At 31.1% G+C, this 13549-nt stretch overlaps 1 protein-coding gene across 1 annotated transcript; it reads right to left on the bottom strand.

Annotated features, from left to right (window-relative positions):
- On the bottom strand, positions 5190-7044 carry LOC108663677 (phenylalanine N-monooxygenase-like). Its single transcript, XM_018128937.1, has 2 exons — positions 6016-7044; positions 5190-5880 (listed from the first exon to the last, which is right to left on the bottom strand). Exons 1-2 carry the CDS (start codon positions 7042-7044, stop codon positions 5248-5250), a joined length of 1662 nt encoding a protein of 553 aa, XP_017984426.1. The 3' UTR covers positions 5190-5247.

Below are 13549 nucleotides of genomic sequence, written 5' to 3'. Positions count from 1 at the left end.
TTTATGAGGAAGTATTTTCCATGGCTAAGTGCAAGGCTTCCTTCAGGTTAGACTTGGCAATTTTGAATACGACACGATAAGACACAGGTTAAACAGGTTTTGGATTCAGTCTTAACGTGTTTCGTGTCTAATTATTTTCGTATCTTAACGTGTTAGACACAACAAACACATTTACTTAATCGTGTTATCGTATTTAAACGTGTATACGTAATACATTTATTAACCTATTAAAAATTAATAGTTAAAAATTATTTTAACCTTATATAAATAATTTTAAATAATTATTTTAATAAATTTTTTTAATTTTATAAAGGGTATAATGTAATTATACATGCTCAACCCTAATTTTTAACTCTTGGTGATTATTTGATGTTATTATTATTTTTGTTTTATTATAATTATTTTTATAATTATAGATTTTAAATTTAAATAATAAAATTATATTTAATTGTAAATATTTTTATTTAATCGTGTCAAACGTGTTAATAGTGCTAAACGTGTTATTAATCGTGTCGTGTCATATATTGACACGTTTAATAAACGTGTTAATCGTGTCGTGTCGTGTCGTGTTACACGTATATTAAACGTGTATGTGTACTTGTTTTAAATCTAAGACACGAATATTAAACGTGTCGTGTTCGTGTTTAGCATTAATATGTTTCGTGTCTAATCGTATCTGACACGTTTACGACACGTTAACACGAATTGTCAGATCTACTTTTCGTTTAAAGAAAGCTGATAGTATTTAGGGAAAGAGTAGCTCTAACTGGGTGACAATGGAAGATTTTTCTCACCTTCTCCTTAGAATGTGAGGTTTGGAATGAAAAGAAAGCAAGGGGAACCAGGTTTATATAATCCAAAATGTCTCTTTTCATTAATTTCTCTTCTAGGTAATCAATCTTGTATACCTTATTTAGACATTAGATACTCTGAATTTGGAGTGGTAGGACAAACTTTACAACATGAGTATTTACCTTTTCAGGATTTTCATCATAAGAAGAATTGTTTCTTACATAATTAGGATCTATCATAGTGGATTTTATGGGATCCTAGATGCAGAATTTTTCTTAAGTATCCATTTTTGCATTATAATGAGCAGACAATGTAGACATATACAACTCAATTCCAAGAAACTTAAATTGGATGCACCAAATGTCAGTGTAATGACTAGATTCACAATAGAAAAGAACATTATTGGTTTAATCATTGGTTTTTCCCAGAGTTGCTTTAAGCATTGGTTTTTTTTCCAAATATACTTTAGAATTGAAATAGAAGCTGCCCAAACCGAATGGGTCCTTGACTTGATCAAAGCAAGTCAACAGGTCAATCTTAGAGCTGTATGGCCCTCACAAGACGAGGTTCAGAATTTTCTCCTTCTAGATTTCGCGTCTGATTTGATGTCCTTCTTTTCAATAATTTTGTATTAAATGTTTAATAAATTTTTAAATGATAATATACAACTAAACATGTGTTATAAAATTATGAAAAAAATTATCAAACGGATTACTAAAAAATATTGCTTTAATGAAATATTTATTTTTGAAACGAAACTTAATAAGTTTTAATTTTTTTTGGTGTATTTTTTCCATTTTTAATCAAAACAAATGATATTTACCAAATAGAAAAGAACTGACATCTCTACACAAACACTCGTAATAGTAGGTCAATTATTTATGTATCCTTTTCTTCCTATAAAAACTACTACAAAAAACTCATATATATATATATATATATATATATATATATATATAAGGTACTTATAAACAATTCTATACACACACATATATATATATATATATATATATAATTGACATAAATCTAATAAAAAAATACAGGCTGAATTATAATTAGTCATTAATGGTAATTGATAGTAAAACTTTAATAACTTTTTTTTCTTAGCAATAACTTATTGCTATACTAAAAGAAATCTCTTTTTTTTTTTAATTTGTCTTAATAGTAGGTCATTTGTCTAAGTTTCATTTTCTTCATAAAAAACTATTACAAAAAATCATATATACCAAGGATTTAGTCTTTGCAATAAATGTTAGAACTTTGATAACTTGTTGTTTTATTAAAAGGAATTCTTTTTTTTTCTTTTGAAATATGTCTTAATAGTAGATCATTTATTCAAGTCCCCGTTTTCTCGAAAGGAAATAATTACCGAAAACCATACAGACCAGTTTATTAGTTTTGTATTGCAATTAATGGTAAAAACTCTCAAACTTATTGTAATACTAGAATGAATTTTTTTTTTCTCAAAATTCGTCTTACCAGTAGATGACTTATTCAAGTACTCACTTTTTAGAAAGGAAGCGATTACAACAAATCATATGGACCAAGTAATTAGTGTTAGACGAAGACAGATTGAAACCGGTTGACAAGAGATTGGGGACAAAGGGAGAAAATAATGATGAGAAATGAAGGCCCATGAAAGGAGAGTAATAGAAGAACAAGCCCAGAACAAATGAAAAGTGGTCAATATAGGTAAAGGAGTAGGCTTCATATGCAAAAGAAATAAAGGACGTGCTGCTGGTGTATGTAATATTAGGTTGCTGTCAAGTTATTAACTACAGGCGATATGGAATCTGTTGGATGTTGTGATCCTCTTTAACTGAGGGGAAACTCTGTGGGTGATTAACTCTTTGGTACCATTCCAGGTAGTTGGAATGTGTTAGCTGAATTAACTCTTATTGAATGAAATCATATATTGGTTGAGCAAAATAAAAAAGCCTTAGATGATAACTAATGTTAGAACTTTAATAATTTATTGTTAAATCAAAAAGAATTTTTTTTTCTTGAAATTTGTCTCAATAGTTTAAGTCTCTATTTTCTCGGAAGGGAACGACTATAATAAAATCATACCGACTACCAAGTAATTAGTCTTATATGGCATTTAATGGTAGAACTTTGACATCAACACACACACATACATATATATATATACATACATACATCTATACATATATACATACATGTATATATGTATGGCATAAATCTAATAAAAAATGAATAGAAAAATTATTACAAAAAAATCATATATAACGGCTATTAAGTCTTAGCAATCAAGGTTAGAACTTTGAAAATTTATTTTTATATTAAAAGGAATTTCTTTTTCTCGAAATTTGTCTCAATAGTAGGTCACTTATTCCAATCCCCATTCTCTCAAAAGGAAACAGTTACAAAAAAATGTTACAAACTAGTTAATTAGTTTTGTATTGCAATTAATGGAAGAACTCTCTTAACTTATTGTAATACTAAAAAGAATTCCATTTTCTCAGAATTTGTCTTAATAGTAGGTGTTTTATTTGTCTCCAATTTCTCAGAAGGAAACAATTACAAAAAATCATCCAGACCGAGTAATTAGTCTTATATGACAATTAATTGTAGAACTTTGATAACTTACTGTTATATTAAAAGGAATTTCATTTTCTCTAAATTTGTCTCAATCATAGGTCATTTATTAAAGTTCTCATTGTCTCGGAAGGAAATAGTTACAAAAAATCAAGCAGACGACTAGGGAATAAGTCTTATTTGGCAATTTATCGTATCACTTTCAAATTCAAAACTTGTCTCTCAATAGTAGGTCATTTATTCAAGTCCCCATTTCTTTGGAAAAAAACAATTGTAGAAAATCACACAGACCAAATAATTAGTCTTATATAAGATTTTTTTTCAAGGCAATTCAAATGATTACTCCACACTCATTGTCCCTTTACATCTTGTCTTTTTTTTTCCATTCGTTGAAATTGACTACTCTTGGATTTCCTTTGCTCTTCTTACTCTTGAGAGTAGGATCGGCCTTGTCCTCCTCTTCGCTCATCAGAAGTTTGTTCCTCGGTTTGATCGTTGGTTCCTTCCATTTGGGGTATTCTTCCCATCATCATTGGTTGTCTTCTCCTCCAATAGGTATCTCTATCACCAGCTTGCGCTAAATTGACTCTTAGTTTTTGGCTGATAATCCTAACTTCATTCATAGTCAAGCAAGCCCTCCTGCACTCGAACATTTAACTCATTGGTTAGTATATGATCCTTTATCTAAAGAGTAGGGTTCGAATACCCTTCTCCCAATTAAAAAAAAATACAAACCCTCCTAGCATCAACTAGATTATCAAACCTAACAAAGCTAGTGAACTTTCTCTAGTATATTGTTCTCGAAGATTGAAAATGTTTTTTTATTATTTTCTGGAAATAGAGAATATGCTAAAACCGCTTTAATACACTTCTTTTATTTTCTCACTATTACATTAAAGAAATTTTATTTTCTCGAAATTTGTCTCAATAGTAAGTTTTTTATTCAAATTCTCCTTATTTCTAAGGAAATAATTATAAAAAATTATAAAGACCAAGTTATTAGTTTTATATGACAATTAATGGTAAAACTTTGATAACTTATTTTTATATTAAAAGAAACACCCTTTTTTTTCAAAATTTGTTTCAATAGAAGATCATTTATTTAATTGTCTATTTCTTCGAAATAAAACTATTACAAAAAATCATAGAGATTGGATCATTAATCTTATGTGCAAACTATTGAAATTTTTTTCTTTCATATACCACTAATAGGAGGTTTGAATTTGCGATGTAAGAGAGAGTTTCTCACCTTCCTATGATCCAAATCCATGCCTAATGAATTTTTATTTGTATTATATCATATTTTATATGAACATCTATCGTGGAAGATGATCAAATTATCTTATGATATATTTTTATATATATTTTTAACATTTAACCCATCTTTTACATCAAATTTATTATTTTAATTATATATATATAATATATTTATAATTTGAATAATGATAAAATAACTATGTTTGTTTAAAGTCAAAACTCAAAATTACCAGACTATCAACAACCCAAGAAAACAAAAACAAAACAAGAGTCATTCTGCAAATCAAATAAAACCCATCCTTAAATCCCGTGAATCTCTCCCCTTAAATCAAATTTCCATCCTCAAACCCAATAACCTAAAACTACATACTATTCAATATAAATTAATTACAGTACAAATTTATTTGAATTATCAAAAATAAAAAATAAAATCATTAGTAAAAAATGAAAGGGCATTTTCCAAATACTTCAGCAGCAAGTAATGGAATTCAAAAGTCACAAAGCACACATTGAGAAATTGAAATCAACATTCATAAAAAGAGCATCATAACAAGAAATATTCAAATTAATTATAGGTTTATTCATTTTTTAAAAAAGCAATGACAACTTTATTCATGATTGAAGCTTTTCCATGACTGATCAATTAGCTGGATAAAGATGAGCAGGCAATCGAGGTTGACCAAGTGCATGCAAAGGTTTGGCCATGAAGAGATCATCTTGTGCCTCAGAGAGATCGATGTTTGCCTCATTCGGTGGAACCCTCCAAGTGAAACCTTGGAGAAGCCTTGCCAACAGCATCACGGTCATTGCAGTCCCAAGAGCCACGCCCATGCACCCGCGCCTCCCCGTGCTGAAAGAAATGAACCTCAGGTCTGTCTCCGTCAGACCAACGCACATGGAACCATCCTTCAAATGGCGCTCAGGGTTGAACTTCAGTGGGTCATCCCAAACCTTGGGGTTCCGGCCTAGGCCGTAACGACTGAGCAAGACGTGACTACCTTTGGGGATGAAGTAGCCAGCAACAGTGGCGTCGGCGGTTGAGACATGCGGTAGGTTAAAGGGTGCAATGGGGTGAAGACGAAAGCCTTCCCTTGCACAAGCTTTGACGTAGTTGAGTTTGGGAATGTCAGCTTCTTGAACCAGCCTCTCTTTTCCTACCACAGCATCTATTTCCTCGACAGCTTTCAGGAGAATTTCAGGCTGGTTGATCATTTCCGCCATTGCCCATTCCACAGCATTTGAAGGATTGTCTACGGTTGCAAGCATTAACTCCTACATAAACAAAATAACATTCATAGAATTATACCAAACGCAAATTTGATGATAAATAACTAATCAAAATAATTTTTGTTATAACTAGACCAAAAACACATGGCGAAAAAGGCACGTATGGTTAGATTATCTCACCGCGCATTGGGCTTTAATCTCTTCGATTGAAAGAGCCGGCTTCCCATTCGAATCCTTGGCTAAAATGAAGGCATCAAGGAGGTCTTCAGACTCCGTCCTCTTGCCTTCCCTCCACTCTTGGACCCTCTCGTCAATCAAGGGATCCTGGTAGTCATTCACAATTTTCATGGCCTTCCTTACAGTCTTCTCATGGCCCTCCAAATCAAATGATCTCAACCAGGGTATATAGTCTGATAAGATGAAAGAGTAAAGGTGCTTGAGCACTGTGAAGAGTGATTCCACATGCTCTTCTTCTTCATATCCAGGCCCTCCATCTTTTCTACCTTCCCCAAAGTATCTTCGGTTTAATATCATCTTCCTGATGACATTCCCGCTGTATTGCCTCATTGCAAGTCTTAGATTAACGACTGCTGAGGCAGTGGAATTATCACCGCCATTGCTCTTGCATTGGTTGTAGATGAACCTAACAAGGTTATCAGCTTCTTCGGTTCTGTTCTCAAGTAAAGAGTGAAGTTTGGATGCGCTGACAATCTCACAGGTTACAACCCTTCTCATTTTCTTCCATTGATCTCCCCACGGAACCACAGCTATTGTCAAGAACCTTCGGCTGGAGTACTCGGTTGCCATCGTAACAGGCCTTGATGCAAAAACTGAATCATTTTTCTTCAAGAACTCCCGAGCAATGGCAGGCGAAGTGACAGCGACGACATGAGTGCTTGCAAGGCGGACACAAAGAATATCGGTGTGGAGTTCTTTCATAAGGCCATGAATCCACCGAAAGGCTGGCCTCTTTCTCCATATCTCCGGAAGGTTTCCAATGATTGGCCAGGGGGTTGGGCCTGGAGGGAGAGGTGCTTGGTTGCTCTTTCTCTTGCTGGCTTTGCCCTTTGCTTTGACAACAGAAAGGGATATAATGAGAAGCACGAAGAGAAACGTTGAATGAAAAGAAACAAGTCTAGATGTAGCAAAATCAAGCAAGCCCCATGACAACAATGAAAAGGTAACATTTTCTGAGGAAGTATTTTCCATGGCTGAGAGCAAGGCTTCCTTCGGGTTTAAAGAAAGCTGATAGTATCTGGGGAAAGAATAGCTCTAACTGGGTGACAATGGTAGATTTTTCTAAACTTCTCCTTAGAATGTGATGTCTGGAATGAATAGAAAGCGAGGGGAACCAGGTTTATATAATCGAAAACGTCTCTTGTCCTTAATTTCTCTTTTAGGTAATCAATCATGTATAACTTTTTAGACATTAGATACTTTGAATTTGGAGTAGTATGACAAACTTTCCAACATAAGTATTTACCATTTCAAGATTTTCTTCATAAGAAGAATTGTCTGTCAAAGTGGATTTTATGGGATCTTGGATTGATGAAAACAGATGTAAAATTTTCCTTAAGTATCCATTTTCACATCTCTACACACACACACTTAATAGTGGGTCAATTATTTATGTTTCATTTTCTTCAAAATAAAGTTATTACAAAAAAAACCACATATATATATATATATAAATTGACATAAATCTAATAAAAAAGGAATAAAAAATCACGCAGGTTGAATTATAATTAGGCACTAATGGTAATTCACGATAAAACTTTAATAATTTATTGTTTTTTTCTCAGCAATAACTTATTGTTATACTAAAACGAATCTCTTTTTCTTGAAATTTGTCTTAATATTAGGTCATTTGTCTAAGTTTCATTTTCTTCATAAAAAACTATTACAAAAAATCATATATACCAATTATTTAGTCTTTGTAATAAATGTTAGAAATTTAATAACTTGTTGTTTTAATAAAACAAATTCGTTTTTGTCGAAATTGTCTCAATAGTAGTTCATTTATTCAAGTTCCCGTTTTCTTGAAAGAAAACGGTTACAGAAAATCATACAGACCGGTTTATTAGTTTTGCATTGCAATCAATGGTAAAACTGTCAAACTTACTATAGTTCAAGAAAGAATTCTTTTTTCTCGAAATTCGTTTTAATAGGTCACTTATTCAAGTCCTCACATTTTAGAAAGGAAACAGTTGCAGAAAATCATATATACCAAGTAATTAGTCTTATATGACAATGAATTGTAGAGCTTTGATAACTTATTGTTATATTAAAAGAAACAGGAACTAGGTTTATATAATCAAAAAGGTCTCTTTTCATTAATTGCTTTTCTAGGTAATCAATCTTGTATACCTTATTTAGGCACTAGATACTCTGAATTTGGAGTAGTAGGACAAACTTTTCAACATAAGTATTTACCTTTTTAGGATTTTCATCATAAGGAGAATTGTTTCTTACATAATTAGCATCTATCAAAGTGGATTTTATGGGATCCTGCATTGATGAAAATAGATGCAGAATTTTTCTTAAGTATCCATTTTTGCATTACAATGAGCAAACAATGTAGACATATACAACTCAAGTCAAAGCAACTTACATTGGATGCACCAAATGTCAGTGTAATGACTAGATTCACAATACATTTGTACAAAATTAGAAAAGAATTGACATCTCTACACACACACACACTTAATAGTAGGTCAATTATTTATGTTTCATTTCTTCAAAAAAAAACTATTACAAAAAATTATATATAAGGTACTTATTGACATCTCTACATGCACGTATCTATATATACATACACATATATATAATTGACCTAAATCTAATAAAAAAGGAATAAAAAATCATGTAGGCTGAATTATAATTAGTCATTAATGGTAATTGACAATAAAACTTTAATAATTTATTGTGTTTTTTCTCAAGGATAACTCATTGTTATACTGAAAGGAATCTCTTTTTATTGAAATTTGTCTTAATAGTAGGTCATTTGTCTAAGTTTCATTTTCTTCTGAAAAATACTATTACAAAAAGTCATATATACCAATTATTTAGTCTTTGTAATAAATGTTAGAACTTTAATAACTTATTGTTTTATTAAAACGAATTCTTTTTGCTTGAAATTTGTCTCAATAGTAGATCATTTACTCAAGTCCCTGTTTTCTTGGAAGGAAACAGTTACAAAAACTTCTACAAACCGGTTTTTTAGTTTTGTATTGCAATTAATGGTAAAAACTCTCAAACTTATTGTAATATTAAAAAGAATTCCTTTTTTCTCAAAATTCGTCTTACCAATATGTCACTTATTCAAGTCATAACTTTTTCGGGAGGAAACAGTTATAGAAAATCATATAGACTAGGTAATTAGTCTTATATGACAATGAATTGTAGAGCTTTGATAACTTATTGTTATATTAAAAGGAATTCCTTTGTCTAAAAATTTGTCTCACTCGGAAGTTGTTTATTCAAGTTTCAATTGTCTTAGAAAAATAGTTACAAAAAATCATGCAGACGAATAAAGATTAGTCTTGTATGGCAATTAACCATATTGCATTGATATTCGAAATTTTTATCAACAATGGGTCATTTATTCAAGTCTCCATTTCTTCGGGAAAAAAAATAGTTGCAGAAAATTATATCTACATAGCAATTAGTCTTATATAATATTAATAGAACTTTGACAATTCATTGTTGTATTGAAAGAAATTCCATTCTCTCGAAATTGGTCTCAGTAGTAGGTCATTTATTTAAGTTCTTAGTTTTTCAAAAAAAAAACAATTATAGGAAATCATTAGACCAAGTAATTAGTATTAGATTAAGAGAGATGAAACCACTTGAAAAGAAGAAGGAAAAAGAGGATCAGAGACGAACTCAAAAATTTTTCTGAGTGATGTTATAACTAAAATAATAATAATTTTTTAAAAAAAAATTCCTCAATCTAGGAATTGCCGAGAGAGTACTTAGATCAAATTCAACATGACTTGCTTAGAAGATTGTTGAGTACCATCATTAGTAGAATTATTTTGTTGTTGCCCAAAACTTGAGTTTGTGAGAAAATTTTTTGTATTTTAAAATATTTTTTCATTACTTATTTATCCAAAAATCTGTTAAAAATTACTACTCATTTCTCATTAGCAAATTATCAAGTTCAATAACAAACAATTTGAAAAATTTCTATTCATCGATCAGAAGCATCTATAAACCACATAAAATTAAATACAAAAATCAAACAATCAAATAATATATCTAAAAAATAAATCAAAAAAAGAAAAACTCATAATTTTAAGATATTATTTGACATGTAATACTATTTTTTATTAGCTAGATTCTGTTTAGGTCCCAAACTATCAAATTAAACAAAACATATTTAAAAATGAAGTATTTTTTAAAAACTTAATTTGAATTGAAAATTACTTACAATTGAAGCCTAGATGAGTTATTTTGAGATGTAAAAAATGCAACCAAAGACCAAGAAGAATAAGCGACACTACAAGTTTTAAAAGTAAGATTTGAATTTTTAGACAAGTAGAGTAATTTGGGTTTAGCTAAATATGCAAATAAGCCCCCGAACTATACCAAGAAAGTCAATTTAACCCTTATCTTTTTATTGCATTCAAATAAACACCTAAACTTTTATTTTGAATCAAATAAGCCCTTATGACTAATAATTGACTTAATTAAAATGTCATTTATCATTGTATGTTATAAGGTATTAATGTGACATGCTAACGTATTATAATTGATTATGATGTGGCATGTTGACATATCATCTTGATGACGTCAATGTCATGTGGTAAATAGTGAGACATTAAAATTTGTTGACTAGAAATTGGATTTTTTTCTTTTTGTCTATCCAAATATCCAAATATTATTTATTAAGGATTTGAAACCAAAAGTTAAAAAAAAAACTAATTGTTTTAAACTGATTACCATCGTTTCTTAAATTATTACTATCTTCTTAATTTAACTTGTGCTTTACAGTCGAATTTATTATTCTAAATATATATATGTATTTCTAATTTAAATAATGATAAAATTATTGTTTTATTGAAAGTCAAAATAACCCAATATCAACTGCCCATAAAAGAAAAAAAGTGTCATCCCCTAAATCAAATTAAACCCATCATTATATCCCCTTAATTTCTCCCCTAAAATCCAAATTCTATCCTCAAACCCAATAACATAACACTCTATTGGTCCAATGTAGAAACCCATATCCATTCATTCTTTCCCCCTTCCCCTTCAACCCAAACCTTTACTCTTTAACCAAATACATTTTTAGCCAATACATAAGCCCAACAACATAGAGCAAAACTCAACCTACCTATTTTAATCCATCAAATCTCCACAATCAATCTAATAATACCTCAATTATCCCAAAAATTAAAGCCACTTGGCAATCGACTAGAGAGCCAATTTTTCGAAGTGTCCACAATGCTATTGATTTGGGGAGCAGGAATGAAATATGAAGGCTGTAACACCCCGTATCCTCGTTTAATCGTCAATAAGACCTATCAATAAGACAAAGGGATAATTGATGTAAATTTAGGTGTCAGAGAGCAATTACGAACGAAAAAAATATTTTAAAAATAAAATATTATCAATTACGGGAATTAGTCTGAAAATGGGCATATGTTTAATTTAAGTGGGGGAGAGTTTATATGTAAACTTTATTATTTTGAGAAAATAAAATAATTAAATTATGAGATAAAAATAAATATATATAATAATAGTAAGAATATTTTTTTTAAGTAATGAATTGGGTAGTAGGGGTCGGCCATTTGAGGAACAAAAGGAATTGGAATTGAAATTAAAGTGATGATGAAGACAAATTTTGAAAAGGCCGGTCAACTAAGCAAATTTATTTGTGTGAAGTGATTGAACAAGCAATGGAAGACATAAAAGAGTGGGGGGCCAGCCATTTTAAAAGAGGAAAGAAAGAATAGAATAATGAAAAGAAGAAACAAAGATGAAAAGAGAGAAAATAAGAATGGATGTGGATGCATGTGACTTATTAAGAGTCAAAGTAATAGTAAAATAATAAGAAACTATCTCTTTTTATGGTGAATGATGGTAGGGGCCGGCACGGAAGAAAAAGAGAAAGAAAGATTGAATGAAAGGATGGAGATAAGGACAAAGTTGTCATGTCCGTTCTTTTCTCCCTTCCACGTGAAAATCATTCTTTCTTCTTCCTTCTTAACAGCAGCATATGGAGAGAAATAAAAAGGGAGAGAAGGTCGGCCAAAAATGAGAGAAGCAGAGAAAGAAAGGAGGAAGGAAAAAGAGAGAAAGAGTGAGCTGGAAAGAGAGATTTTGTGCTGCCACTTAGAGGAGTCAAAAGAGGAGATTTTTGCTGCAAATTTTAAGGGAAAAGAAAGCTAAGTTGCTGCTGGATTTTGAGGAAAGAAAAGAGATAAAGTTGAGTATTGGGGTGCTACCGATGGTGAGAGAAAGAGAGGAAGAAAGTGCAGCCGATTGGTGCATGAAATGAGGGAGAAGAGAGGAAGAGAAAAACGAGTAGAAGAGAGACGAAGAAACGGGAAAGAAAGGTAAGAAAATAATAAATATATATATATATATATAATAATGATGTTAGAATAAAAAATAGATATATTAATTAAGTGGGTTTTAATATTTAGAAGAAATAAATAAATGGTGCACTGTGGTGAAAGGCTGAAGGAAATAATGAACTACTGGTAAGAAGGAGTAGCTCGATATGTCTTTGAATTAATAGGGACGTAACATCCCGCTATTGTGAGGTGAGTAGGGGGTGTCAATTTTAAAATTTTCGTAAATATATATACCTATACGTATAATTTATTTTAAACGCGAAAATTATGGATAGCATGTGCTGGTAGCAATCTTAGGAAATTGTGGTTTCGAATTACGTTTAGAAATCAATTTGAATATATATATGTATAAATTATATGTAAAGTGTTTATAAAAATGGGAAACAAGCCCTTTATATTGTTTTACATCAAAATCTGTACCTTATATTTGTGCACTGTGCATTCATGGTTATATTATTTATTCACCATGCGAATTATTATTTTGAAATTCATGCATAAATATATTTTGAGAAAATGATAGATTTTATCAATTCTTATGTTGAATACTTTGAAAATAATTTTAAGATGAGATTTCAAGGACATAAAGCGATTCTAAAATGATTTTTATTTAAAATCGAGAAATTCGAAAGTAGGCCAGATGTCACATCGGTTAAGTGTGACCCTCGTGCACGAGTGAGCTCTAGCTAGAGAACCATTGGGTCACCGACGAGCGGTTAGGTGTGATTGGGGCCACGGCCTATGATATTTGTATGCGTGGCTAGGCCACTAGATGATTTCAAGGTTACGACCGTTTGATTCTCCGATATCGGCCAACATCGTGAGACTGCCATGGCACATGAGAATCTGGTGAAGCGATGCTCCCGGATGTTATTACGTGGTAGCGGGACCACGAGTTTATTTTCATTCCCTACTCGAGAGTGGCATCTCTGGGTTTTCAAACTCATATTTCTTTGCATGGTGAAAACGAAAATTAACGGTTTTTCTGTAGCTCCATTTATTTTTATGGTGAAATGAATTTTAACTCCTTGGGTGCGAGGTGATTTTTGATTTACGTATGAGTTTGATTAACATTTGATTTCATGGGAGCTTGCCGAATATACTGATTTGATTTGAGTAAAATGTCAATTGAT

Source organism: Theobroma cacao, chromosome 10, assembly GCF_000208745.1.
Source record: "Theobroma cacao cultivar B97-61/B2 chromosome 10, Criollo_cocoa_genome_V2, whole genome shotgun sequence".
Classification (NCBI taxonomy): domain Eukaryota; kingdom Viridiplantae; phylum Streptophyta; class Magnoliopsida; order Malvales; family Malvaceae; genus Theobroma; species Theobroma cacao.
Note: the sequence above shows the minus strand (reverse complement) of the source record. Positions and strands in the feature narration are given on the sequence as shown.